The 14,349-nt window shown below is 39.2% G+C and overlaps 1 protein-coding gene across 2 annotated transcripts in view; it reads left to right on the top strand.

Moving 5' to 3' along the window:
* Positions 1-1,605: 1,605 nt before the first annotated feature.
* atp7a (ATPase copper transporting alpha) overlaps positions 1,606-14,349 on the top strand; it is a 30,743-nt gene continuing 17,999 nt past the window's right edge. Inside the window, exons 1-5 of one of the 2 annotated variants that reach the window (XM_035409907.1) lie at positions 1,606-2,136; positions 2,647-2,792; positions 5,631-5,761; positions 10,566-11,025; positions 13,251-13,961. In XM_035409907.1, coding sequence (XP_035265798.1) covers positions 5,642-5,761; positions 10,566-11,025; positions 13,251-13,961 — 1,291 coding nt within the window. In that variant the 5' untranslated portion in view covers positions 1,606-2,136; positions 2,647-2,792; positions 5,631-5,641. The remainder of the gene's footprint in view (positions 2,137-2,646; positions 2,793-5,630; positions 5,762-10,565; positions 11,026-13,250; positions 13,962-14,349) is intronic. The other variant, XM_035409906.1, reaches the window with a different exon arrangement.

The raw sequence follows: 14,349 nt of genomic DNA, 5'->3' as shown, positions 1-14,349 counted from the left end.
CGACTTCATATTAAAGCATTAAAACCTACAAGCAGATTTTAGTAGTGCAATTGGGATGGCAGGTTACGACTTGGTGGGGCCGCATGCCCCATACCTATACAGCAACAATAGTTTGGCACTTTTCAAGGTTCCCTACAGAAATAACCGCAATGACTGACCAGAGTGTCAGCCTTTAAAATATTAATTTCTGTACCTTCTGATCCCATTTCAACAGACAGAATTCACAAACAACTTCGCACATCCACACAATAAAGCCCCAAATTTAGGGGATTTCGTATTTTTTCCTCCTCCTCCTTCTTCTTCTTCTTCTTCTTCTTTCCTGCCTGATAATGTCATTGTAAATCTTCCAGGCCCACAAAGAATATATCTCCCCACTGGATGTTTAGGTACATCAGCCAATAAAAACATTGGATACACACACAAAATGGACATAAAAACAAGTGCACACATTTAAAAGAACAAAACTTTGCAACGCTCACATCAGCTTACCTTGTAGTTCACTGAGCAGTGTGTTTCTCTTTAGAACTTCTTGAATGAGTGATAGACCTGGGTTCAAATCCCCCTCAGACTCAAGTGAACCTCTAACTCATTACACTGGCTTGCTGGCTAACTCAACATAAAACATTTAAACTATTGTGTTTGCATCTGTAAAATCATTGCAGGAAACTCATTTATATTTCTGAAATCCAAATAAAATACACTTTAGACAGTTCTGCTTTCAGGCATTTTTTCACTGAGTTTAGCGTTAGCTACCTTGCTAATGACAAGACAGACTGAGTGTATAACATTAGTACGCCTCCAAAATTAAGCTCCAACATCTACGTTGTGATTCGGTCTGGTAGATAACATTATACTGGTGATATAGAAACTGGCAGAAGATAATTACTTATTCACATCAGGTATATCAATTTTGTGTAAGTCAAAAATGGTTCACATTCACTGCTGCGCCTATATTGAGAAATACTTTTTAACTAGGCTACTGTAGCTACCCTGCAAAGCAACATTTCTAAATTAATGTTAGCTAGCCCTATAGATTCTCCATTTAAAAATATGTAATGCACTTTCATTTATTTCTTATTCATGGTAAAGGAAAAATGATTGAATCCATGCTTATGTGTTTCTTTCAGAATGTAGGCTATGTGTATTTGCATGCATTTATGTGTATACATGTTTGTCATAGCCTACATTTATGTATGAATTGCTATAATCACTAACCCATAACAAACACAATACAAAATCTGAAGAAAAACACAAAAAACGTTTTCGACGTGCAAAAATGCCAAGTTATTCTCACATGCAAAGCACTGTCTATAAGTCATTAATTCACATTGCCAAAATGTAGGCCTGCCATTAAAAATATTCATATAAAAATTACACCAAATTACAAGAAACAACATTGGCTATCTTACCTCACACAAATTAAACAAACTGTATTCCAAAGCAATGCTACTCATTGCTTCCTAAATTGTTACAAGTAAATTGGCCCTGTGTGTACAGCATATAGTACATTAATGGTGCGAACATATAACCCACCCTCCAATCCAGGAGGTGGCAGTAATGCAACTCAAGTTGGTTTCGAACCTCCATTAAACTGCAGAAGAAGAAGAAGATGTTTGTTGAATGCGAGTTTAGCCCTTAGTCAGATGAATTACTGACGCGATTCATTTCTTAAAATTTGATTTCATGGTCGTCATCGTGATTTGGCAGTGCCGGGTAATGGGACGAGTACAGAAACAATAGTTACTAGCTAAATATCAATTCCGAACGTCGGAATTAAGCTGTATAAAAAAGATTCGCTATTTAGCAGTTCTTGCGTGCTAGTGTATTGTACCTTGCACTGTGTTGTAGCAACACAAATAGGACAACTATCATACCTATTTCGAAGTTTTTGTTATTTAATATATATTTCGGTTACTGGCTGTCTGTAGTCAGCTGTAGCTAATCGGATTGAGTGCTAGGTATTACGCTGTATAGTTGCTAGCTGGTTGTGTGAATAACCTCGGGTAATTAGCCAAAAAGTTAGCCAAGTTAAAAAAACCGACAAGGTCTGTTTCCATCTAACTTTAGTCTAGTTGCTGACTGTCTGTCTGTGAAGAAAGAGGAAGCTGAGAAAGCTGAAGAAGGAATGTGTCGTTGGTAAGTACTTGTCAAGTTACGACTGCCGACTAAAATCACGGCTTGCCTACCTATCAGACATGATATATTGAACATGTTTGTGTATGCTAATCTATTCGCTAGTTTGCAGTAGATCTCGCTAGATGCCCTCTGTAGTTATCTGTCTGTATTCCTCAAGAAAAGGGTCCTGTAGGCAATGTTTGCTGGCGAAGCCATGGTATACGTGACTGTCTTATTTCATATTAATTTACTGGATGCACGCAGGGGCACAAAGTTAACGATTCTTATTCGAGAGGAACTTCGATAAGGATATTGCCAAGATTACTAATAACTTTAACTCTAAGTGGCAAAATTGGAAATCATTGTTTGCCAATGCGTATACACAGCTAGGGAAATCCATGGAATTATGGGGTAAGGCCAGTGCAAGTGAACTTGTATATAACTACGCCAACAACGTTCACCATAGCCAGCTAACGTTAGCTGAAAGCACATACTTTTAAAAAACCATTCGTGTGTTTTTGCTTTATTCAGACGGGTAGACAGCAGAGAGGGTCGTAGATTGAGAAGGGGCCACTGCTGAGCGTGTGATAGTGGGGGATCGCTCCCTGGGGGACTCGCATGTGACTCGAGTCGTCCACTGTGCACACACTGCGCATCACGTCTCTCCACTTCAGAATGTATGTAAGGAATTCTGACGCCATGACGTTGTCCAAATGGCAAATTAGGTCATGTTAGCTTTGTGCCTTGATTCTTGTTCAAGAAAGTGTGGTTCAAGTGTATTTGCAGATATCTTGAATTGTCGTCCTTACTAGTCAGATTATAAAAGCAAATCTTGAGTTATCATTCTGACTGGTCACAATGTAATTATGACTTTTCAAAATGCATTTGTAGATATCTAAAATGTAATTACGGATAGTCTAGGGAAACTATAAAATATAAAAATGGTTTTCCACATAAAACGACATAACTGCTTCGTCATTGTATCACAGGGCCACCGGTTTGCTCACCATGTGACCTGCAGGAATTTGTATGTCAATGGTTGTCCTCCAGGGGTCCCTTTAGGCACTCCAAGGCACAGTCAAGTGGCTAATTGGTAATACGTGTTTCTAATCGAGACATTTATATAAAAAATTAAAAAAAACAATTAGTTGATCTAATACGGGGAGAGTCAGGGTGGAAAGTGAACATGGATGGAACTTGAAATGCTACGAAGGCATGTGTTTGAGCTAGTAGACTTCACTCCGGGTCATGGTGAGTTGCCGGGTCTGCTGGCTTTCGTTGTTACTCAGAACTTGAAGCACAGCAATTGATCAATTAAAGCAGTTTATTACACAGTTCATGCCCCTGTACAACATTTAGTTCATAGAAGTCTGGCTCTTACCAGACCCCAAATGAAAACAGATTGTTTACTATGCTGACAGAGAGTCAGCAAGTGTGAATAAGAAATGGTGCTGAGTTACAAAACATTTGATTGGATCAACATTGTAGAAAACTTATGTTCTCTGTAATGCAGTGTAATCATGTTTGTATTGGTGGAAAGCTGCTGTCATGGGGAGCAAGTTGATGTCTCAGCTACAAAGGTTAACCCTGTGTGATAAGCTTACAGACATGCCGCAATCAGGATTCATTGTTGTACTGTTTAGTCAGAATTGCATCTTGTGGTTTTGTCTTGTATAAAGACAGAAGTGCAATGGTTTGGGGAGACATCCATTTAGTATGCTGTAGGGCAGTTCATAGACGTCTGCCTCTTATCAGACCCCAAAAAAGTGCAATGGTTCAGGGAGACTAGTCAATGCTATGTCCTACGCATATAAGCCATTTACGCAAATAGCCATTTCACCACTCACATTTTGACCATTGTGTATTGTCATTATTACTGAACAATAAACTGCATTAATTTTAACCTGGCATTCCTCTTTGTCTCTTACCACTGCACACCTAGCAGTTTTAAGGTCCTAACATACACAGAGAACTCAGGATATCTGCACCGTAGTGTCGTAGCCGGATACACATTTTATGTAGGCTACACAAGCCAAAGACACTGGCGGGCAGTGTGGCTTTATACAAAGGAACGTGTGTAGTCTTACCCAGTGCTACTGGAACAGGATTAATTTGATGTTAACTTGATTATCTGACACCAAAATAGTGTTTTAACCTTTCCTTTGTGCTAACAGTTGTGCATAGACAGAGGTGTCTGCTCTTCACCACTAGTGTTTCTCTATATGGATCGCTATCTAACTTTGGCTTGTGTAGCCTACATAAAGAGTCAAAGAGGTATGCCTGGTTAAAATAATGTGGTTTATTGTTCAGTGTGTTCAGTAATCATGACAACATACAATGGTGCAAAATGTGAGTGGTGAAATGGCTATAAGCACAAATGGCTTATATGCACAGTTTTTGGCTGGACCGCAACAGTGGGGCCAGCCCTACAAACATGAATGTCTGTGTGTGACTGACTGACTGACTGACTGAGTGAGTGATAAAGTTACACCGCGCATGTCTGTGATGTCGGCCGGTTCGGTCCAGCCATATACTAGGTTTTAACCTGGTCTTGTTTGGGGTCTTATAAGAGGCAGACTTCAATGAACTGCCCTATGCCATACTAAATAAATGTCCAGTTAAATGAGTGTGTTTTAAACCAAGCTAGTGGTGGTCACTGGAAGCTTTTGAGTCACACAGGAAACTGACCACTTATTAAAGCGCAGTGCAGAAGAGGCTTAGAAGACCCTTCGTTCAGCAGGACGCACCATTCTTAAAATTTTCACTCCTGTTTTGTAGACGTACAAGTACATTTCCTGGATTGTATTTCCAGAGTTTTGCGACTTTCAATAATGAATAATTATTACTTGTAGGATAAAAACAATATTTCTGAGTGATTTTTTTTTTGGTTTCACGGTAGGTAAATAAGTTTTGTTTGCTTTTTTTTTTTATTATGAAAAAGCAGTTTTCATAAGACACTATTGAAATGCTTTTGGCAGAAGTGTATTGCCTGTATTATTAGAGTAAAAAAAAAATGGGCTGGCATTCATTTGTATGAATTTGTATTAATAATGTTGATTTGCATTGGGGCATTAAGCAAAATGAAAACCTGAGCCTTTGTTTTGAGTGGAATCCCTTTTAGAGTGAAGATCTTTTAATCAACCTAAAGATACTTTGAAGTTTTGTATCGCACACTGAATTTAGCCTAGTTGTTATTCTATTTTGACAATCAAATTTGATTCACTGGTGGAGAAAAGATCTGAAAAATTACATTAGAATTTTTCTTGAACCTTTTGAATATTCTTGGGTTTTGATACGTGATGTGTGTGTGTGTGTGAGTGAGTTTTTATGCTATGATTGTAAGTGTGTGATATTTCATGACTTATTTCAAACTAGCCAACCAATTAACTTGAACTGGTTGGGCTGTTCACTCCTCTTTGTTGTCACGTATAATGGTAGATGCTGCTGTGTGCTTCTTTTATATCGAAATCCAGAGCTTGTAGGGTTCAGTACTTTTCTCTATTGTGTATGATCAGACTACGGGACTATGGATCTGAAAACCACAGTGAGCTCTGTGCTGGTGGGAGTGGAAGGCATGACTTGTGGATCATGTGCACAGAGTATAGAACAGAGGATCAGCGGGATGCCAGGAGTGTTCCACGTCCAGGTGAGTTTCAGTATGTTCTTTAGCAAATCGGTGTTCACACAGCATTGGGGAACTCTGTAACATTCAATTGACAATCTCTCTTAATAGAGCAACATCAATATCAATATTACCATTTTATAAGGACACGGTGAGGTATTAGCTAAATTCAGCAGAAATTTGTGTTTAAAGAAGCCGTTGAATGGTTGTGGGGTCACATCAAAGATTACATGATAGATTTTATACTGTTTTCCAGCTGAATGGGTCATAGAACAATGGTTGCTTTAATGCAGGATTCTGCTTTTTTATGTGAATAAAAGACCTAAAATGTCTTTTTAAAGATTACAACCACAACAAAACAAATACTCTCGTTAGCCTACTTTGAGCCAGTCGTTGATGTCTGACATTTGTGTTGTTACACAGCCATTGGTAGCGTTGCACGATTAACAGAGAAAGCATTTCAATGAAATGTTGAAAAGCAGATCTTGCTCAGCATGAGTAAGTTAAAACAGGAATCGCTCCTTGATTTAAAAAAATATATATTTACCCGAGTGGCAAAAATTTGTTTTGATCAGAATGCCAGTACATAGCATAGATTTTATTTGTGTCTTATTTCATCCTACTAATCCTGCTGTTTCATCTGCCTTCTGTTATAGTTGTCATTATGAACAACATGCATTTATTGTGTTATCATTGTGAGTTGGCATGTTGGCAAAATCCGTTATTTTTATCAGAACGCAAGTGAATTGGTGTAAAAGCAGATTTTGAAATGTCCTGAGTTTGAAAGACGCTGCATTCCATGGGCTAGCGTACCCACGGCATAGGTAGATAAGTGTAAGGGTGTCAATTTCAGCAAACACCTTAAGACCTCTTTCAAGCAAATATTCAACCTGGTGCATGGCAAGTTTTAAATTATATAGTGGAGTAAACAAGGTTTCCATGCCACAGTTGTCAAATAAAACAGGCAATGAGACATGGCAGAGGATTTTCAGATTTATGGGAAAGTACCTCAGGGCTTTCCAATTAAGGCTGATAATTGTATTTACTCCAGCCTTCCCCTCCTGTGTTTCTCAATGTTTCTCAACATTTGAGGGAAAACAGTAGGTTGTATTGCTGCCAGATAGCCTGAAAGGGTTTTTAGTGTGGCCTGACCTATCCCCGATCAGTATGTTTGCCTGCAGGGGGAGCTGAATGAGGAGATAATGTAATAGTCTGTCTGATACACAGCTGCCCTTTTCAAAAGTCAAGCCTACAAATGTAATTGTTGACTGTCGGGTACATTTAACAGTAATGTGAACTGGAAAATATGGCACACGTGACTGCTAAGGCAAATGTTCAGAGTTGTTTGTTTACTTTTTGACAGTCTTTAATGCATTGTTTCCTGGGAACCCTGGAAACCCTGTTTTATTCCTTTAAGGTTCTATTAGCCTTTTTAAAAAGGCAAGAAGTGGCACAGTTTGTAGTGCGGCCGATTCTCATGCCATGCAAGTCCCCCAGTGCAGGTGGGGGTTCAAACACCTTTCATGACACCTTCTGAGCTGTGAACCCTATCAGCCACCTCTGCTTTCTTCCTGTTTGAATAAAGAAAAAATATGAAAGCAGGGAGGGCTGTCCACTCTCCGTAAAAAAAAAAAAAAAAAAAAAATTAGTTTTTTTTTAGTCTCTATCTAATCAACCAGGATTTTCTACTTGATTTGAGTTTTTGTTGTCTCTGTCATTTGGAGTATATGTTGAGCAGCTATTCAAACTTTTAAAATTCTTACACAAGTTATTCCCTCTTAATTTTAGAGATTTAACCCTGTGAAGTGTGTGGTATTTTCACCGATTTTCAAATGCTTCCAGTTTCAATTTTATTAAGTCCGGAGTCTACTGACCTGGGGCTGTATTCACCAAACATCTTAAGGCTGAAAGTGGCCCCTAACTGACTGATTTAGGAGAGTCTTTTGAAAAATAATGGTCGTGTCAATTCTAACTTTAGGACTACTACGTTTTTGGACTATGAGTAATTCCACAAAGCATTTTAGTGCTAAAAACAGGTCAATCCGTGAAAAGTTAGGGTTAGTCAGCAGGACTCCTAAGTCACTAAGAACGTTCCTAAAAATGGCTGCTGCTGGTAATCTGCCTCGTATTAGTGTCAGTGTTGTAGAAACATTTAATAACATCAAGGTATTGTCTCAGCTGAGGTATTATGAATACAGTAGAGTGGACAGAAATGGTAATGGCACATTTATCTGGAAGCGTATATGTTCCCACACTTCTTTCTTGTCTTATGAAGTGATCCTGACTCTAAATTTCCCTTTAATAATGTCCTTCCTTTCATGACCCAATTGGGCAAGAAGTAAAAGCTGTTCTTGCATCCTGTTTGGTTTTCATTTTTGTTGCTGGGCAATATGGCATCGCACTTATTGCTTTTAGTCATGGTTATTCTAGCCTAATAATTTAAAGGCTATTTAAATGCATATTTGCTCATTATTTTGTGAGTGGGCGAGATATGCAAGAGGCAGACACTTGTATATGTGCTCGACTAGTTACTATTCAATTCTTGGTTTCATGTTAAGTGACATTTAGCCTACATTTTTATTTAAAAAATCTTTATTTGAATATGGCAACATAATTGGTACCTCCTACCACAGTATTTCTGTAATGAATTCGCTGATGCAGACCTGTCACCTATCAACCAGTCACTGTGGGAATAGTACTGTAAGTAAGCTTGTTTGTGTAACGCAATGTCCAAAGCAACCAGGTAAACCCTGCCCTTTCTCTTGACTTAAGTCTTCCCATTCCTTAGCAAAGGTTGGTCACAGTGGCTTTGTGAAAAGGTTTTAAGAGGAAACTCTTAGCAAGAAACTTAGTGCTACTTAGGGGAACTTTTAGGAGTTAGATAAAATGTTTTGTGAATACAGCCCCAGATCATCTAAGAAAGTTTCACTTATTTATAATTGGTGCACCACTGGCCTTCAGGAAGAATCAAATTGTTTAAAATATTTTTCATAATTGCCCATAATATTCATGTGTGTTGGGAACATAACAAATATGGAACTCTAGACAAAAATATTGGAAGTAAACCAAAATATTCCTTACCCTTGATGATTAACCTCCTGAATACGTGTATCCAGAATAAATCAACCTATTTCTATCAACTTAACGTTCTCGCTGCGCTGTCCAATTTGCACTGTTCACAATACCCAATTTTGGTATCTCCTAGTGTGAATGATAAGCCAGCTGGCTCACAAATTTCTTAAAATTTGTAAATGTGGCAAGACAGCCTCCTAAGCTGTTTATTACAAAAGCTATTCTACCAGCTGTTGATAAGGTAGGCCTGTATTGTTAAATTGGAAAAGTTAACTGGTTCTCCACTTAGACTACATGGCCAAAAGTATGTGGACACCCAAACATCACACCTGCATGAGCTTCTTAGACATCTCATTCCAAAACCATGGGCATTAATATGGAGTTGGTCCCCCCCTTTACAGTTGGCACTATGCGTTCTGGTTTTTTCTGCCAGATAGTGAAGCATGATTCCACTATGCCAGAGTCTAATGGCGGTGTGCTTTACACCACTCCAGCTGGGGTTTGGCATTGTGTATGGTGATCTTCGGCTTGTGTGCGGCTTTTTGACCATGGAAACCAATTTCATGAATCTCCTGACAAACAGTTCTTGTGCTGACTTTGTTCCAGCAGCAGTCTGGAACACGGTAGTGAGTGTTGCAACCAAGGACAGATGATTTTTACATGCTGTGCGCTTCAGCATTCAATGGTCCTGTTCTGTGAGCTTGTGTGGCCTACTGCTCGACGGCTGAGCCGTTGTTGCTCCTAGATGTTTCCACTTGACAATAACAGCACTTACAATTAACTGGGGCAGCTCTAGCAGGGCAGTAATTTGATGGACTGACCTGTTAGAAAGGTGGGATTCTACAACAGTGTAATGTTGGAAGTCACTGACCTTTTCAGTACAACCCATTGTACTGCCAATGTTTGTCCATGGAGATTGTATGGCTGTATGCTTGATTTTATGCACCTGTTAGCAATAGGTGTGTCTGAAGTAGCTAAACTCATTAATTCAAAGGAGTATCAACGTACTTTTGGCCATGTAATGTATGTTTTTGATTTAATCTAGCTAAGTAACATTTAATTAAAATTTGATAAATTATGCCTACATAATAAAAACACACATCACGTCATATAGGCTACTAAGACTAAAATTATGTCAGAAAGCTCCAGAAAGCTAACTGTCTCTTTTAATGCTAACTATAATCTTCATGCCAAGAGAAGTGGTTCTGCTGCAGATGTGAACTGCTGCTGGGATGCCTGAGCTAATGTTAGCTCAGCGAGGCAGTTTCAATCTGCCCACTCGTGTTACTTCAGCACTATAGAAGGAGTAGAGGAGCATCATTGCAGAGGAGGGTACACAACGTATTGAAAGCAGGGGTTCCAGTAATTTTGACATTTACCTTTTGGGGGGGGGGGGGGGGGAGGAAATGACTTGTTACAAGCAACATCTTCCTCTAAACAATTGAATTGGTATAAAAGATGATGATTTTGCCTGTGATTTGAGCACAGAATATAGTTAAATACCTGTGTTGTTTATTTTGGACAGCCTTTTTTTGCATTATCTTTATCAAGCTTGCCAATACTTCTAGACTTGACTGTATACCCAAGTGTTTAAAGGTTGGGAATTTATGAGCAATGGCTATATGAATTGATGCTGTATTTATTACCTTATACCATTAAATTGTTGGAACTGTTGTAACATCGTTAGCTAACTGAAACTTTACTAATAGAATCCCCCAATACTTCAGGTGAGCTTGAACCAGGTGTCGTATTGCAGGTGTCCCTGGAGAAGATGCAGGCTGCCGTGGTATTTGATGCCAGTTTGCAGAGCCCAGATTCCCTTGCCGAAGCCATCGTGGACGTGGGCTTCGATTTCAACCAAGCCAATTCAACCGCAGCCACAGCTCTGCCCACAGAAACCAAGCTCATCGCCATGACAGATCTTCCTGCATTCCAGCCACAGGAACTCCACAGACTATCTGAGTTAAAGGGGGTCGTAGAGGTCCGGACAGCCCCAGATCAGAAAGGCTGCTCCATCACGTTCATTCCTTCTGTCTTAAACGCCGAGCAACTGAACGAGGCTCTGCACAACGTGGCTGTGGACACAACGCCCAGGTCCGTGGACCGGCCATTACAGGAACTGGTGAAAATGCATATCGAGGGAATGGTTTGTCATTCCTGCACCACAACCATCGAAGGGAAGATTGGGAAACTGCAAGGAATACATAAAATCAGAGGTGATTTCCTTCATTTCTTAAGTTAAACAAATTCACCCCAGAGTGGATACATATTTGGCTTCATTGGTTTGTATTCAAAGCTGAATTATTACCATCTGCTTCAACATTAGCATTGCTATGTAAATGTTTAAAATGCTATTTTAAAGTGAATTTGTTGGCTTCTCAGTAAGCTTTGTAATGTCGATTACATTGAATGCCGGTATAAAGGCCTTGGCATTGAGCTTGCTTACTTGTGTGTACACATTTTCATATGTGTGAATGTCTGATCCCATGTTACTCTTAATAGAACTCTATGGCAGAAGCATCAATGTATTTACCAGGTTTCATGAGTTTTTAATAGACTATTTATAGATTTTTTTAATGTAACAATTTACATATATTTATGATGGCTCTCAGAAGGCCTGACTAAGTATCATAATAACAGGCAAGACTTAGCTATTTAATTCATTAAAAGTATGGGAGAATAAATCCAGTTATTATTCATTGTGCACCTGTGGTGTTTGGTCTCATCATAAAAATCAGATTCCAGCCCTGTGTACTTGCACCCCTGATAATATTAATCTTAATTTCCATTGGTGCAGCACAAGTGACCTTACTCAAGGGTAGTATTTGAGTTAACCTCAGCAGTGTTGATAATATAGTTAATAATTTATTCTTTGAATTAAACTTTGATTACTAGAAAAAGCCTAGCCTAGTTGAAATCAAGTGTGCAGTGATGTACCTTAGTTTGAGGTGGTTAAGTATTAGAAACAACTAGGCAAAAAAAGAAACAAACACAATAGGCCAGGCTATGAATAAATAAATATATATTCTTTAGTTATTTTTTTAATGTGTACATTCCCTCTTACTTTGAACCAATTTTTGACCCCACATTTTACTACTCTTTTAGACCAGTCTTTGGAAGTACTGTCTCTTTGTTGCAATGTCCTCTGTAAATTTAGGATAGAAATATACATTATCATTTTATGTGATTCTTTGCAATTAAAAAATAGTCTGTTTTTTTTGTTTATCACAAGGTTAAAAAATGTTTTTAAAAAAAGTTCATAAACATGATAGAATTTAACAAACTATTCTTTATGCTACTGCACAGTGCACATCAGCTAAAGATTTTTGCTAGGTAGCATAAGCAGCATAGCATAAGGTAAGTAAAATATTTTCAGTGAGGATAATTTCAGGATTATTTAACACAAATTATTGTAATTTATCATCACTGAAAATGTGCTGCATATTAATGTGTGCTACGGGTTAGAATGGCTCGCTCTACTAGTGGTAAAATAAACTACTGCGATATACATTTATTTGTATATTTATTTGTACTACTGCGATATACATTTATTTGTATATTTGTATATTATTTGTATATATTATACATATATATGCTCAGCAGTGAGTATATATATGTATTAACAGTAGTTCATTTTACTGCTAGTAAAGCTAGACTTTGAATCCCCATGTGGTCAGTTCTCTGGGTTGGTGAGGCTGAAGCTGTGCTCTTTACCTAAAAGTAAAGTACTTTCAAGGTACAAGTATGTTTGGCACGAACCAAACAACCCATCACCCTGAGGTGCGTTCAAATTCAGTGAACAGAGGCAAACGTTCGTGGCGAACATGTTTTCTTTGAACGGTTAAATTCGAACAGCTTTTTAAGAACGTTCCAAATTGTTTGCATTAAACATAAACAGACATGGCCACGAGAGCATTTGTACTCATTAACGTTAGCTACATTAGGTGGAAATAGCTAATGTAATGTTAGCTAAACGTTATGCTACATAAAAATACTAACATTAACTGTTAGCAAGCTCACACTTACCAGCATCTTCAATTGAAATCCCCATCTGGGAACACTTTCCCTCAGTCTAGCATGCATTTTTGTTCACCGCAAACTACCTTTTCAGACCGTTCGTTTATGTTTGCAAACGTTTGCGGCGAACACAAAGCTAACGGAAAAAAGTTTGAAATAGTTTGCAAACGTTCGCCTTGTTCGCTGAATTTGAACGCACCTCAGGTAACGCCAACCATATTATCAAGCATGGTGGGTTGTTGTTGCCATCATAGGCAAGAAAACACAGGAAAATCCTTAAGGAGAACAAAAATAGGTCCTCCTCCATATTACTGACCCCCAGTGGGAAAATTATGTTCCCCAAGTTAACATTATTCATGGGAATTAAATTTTCTTTCTTTCTGGCTTTGTAGTTTCTTAGTTTTTTCCCCTTTTCATTTTGCAGTTTCCTTGGAGTCCCAGGAAGCTACAGTGTTGTATCAAACTCACCTCATCACAGTGGATGACATCATCCTCCAGATTGGCCAAGCAGGCTTCAAGGCCAGCATCAAATCCAAACCTCGCCCACTGCAACTCTCCAGCAGTGAGCTGGATCGCCTGATGAGCACCTCTGGCCAGAGTGCCCTGTTGCCAGCCAAGACGGTCCCACAGGAGGCCACTGAAGACATAACCACAACTTTGCTAAATGGAAGTGGAATAGATGGTCACAGCAGTGTGCATTGCATGCAGGGCAGCTCCGCTCCCACACCTGAGGTGCAGGCCACAGAGAGAGAGCGCTCTTCTCCACATTCCAACCCCAGACCTGTCAATGTGAGCCCAATTCAGCAGGGAATGGAGACTTTAACACCTGGACAGTTTGTTGTCAAGAACAACAGCGGAAGCCCAACTTTGCTATCAGTACCACCTGCAACCTCGTCACCAGTCTCTCCTTTGTGCCAGCCTTTGGGGGCAGCAGTGGAAATCCGTATTGAAGGAATGACTTGCAACTCCTGTGTACAGTCCATTGAGGGAATGATTTCTGAGCACAAGGGGGTAAAGTCTGCCCAGGTTTCCTTAGCCAACCACAGTGGAACCTTTGAATATGACCCTCTGATGACCTCTGAGGAGGAGCTGAGGGAAGCCATTGAAGATATGGGCTTTGATGCCTTTCTTCCTGGTAAGTTTTACCATTTCATACCTAGTTGTCTGAATGTTATTGAAGCAAGTGATGTGGCCTCCAAGGTGTGGATTTCAGTGCAGCGATTCACCCCACAATCCAGAATTGAATCTTGGCCTCAGTAATGCTGTCTGGTATGATGCATCATTGGCCATAGTTTCACCCAGGGAATGGACGGCTCAGATAGGCAGTGTAATATCCACCTATTCTCACTGAGTCAGCGTATAACACTATGTTAAATAGAGCTGTGCCATTTCATTTTGCACACAGCAGGTTCCATTTAGCACTTTAAATATAAATGACTGTTGACTGTCCTATGAACTGAAATGAGCAACGTGACATAGACCTACTATGAAATTAGTTGGAAAGGACTAATGGTGGAACCGTT

Source organism: Anguilla anguilla, chromosome 3 (genome assembly GCF_013347855.1).
Source record: "Anguilla anguilla isolate fAngAng1 chromosome 3, fAngAng1.pri, whole genome shotgun sequence".
Classification (NCBI taxonomy): Eukaryota; Metazoa; Chordata; class Actinopteri; order Anguilliformes; family Anguillidae; genus Anguilla; species Anguilla anguilla.
The sequence above is the reverse complement of the archived record's forward strand: the minus strand, read 5'-3'. Positions and strand labels throughout refer to the sequence as shown.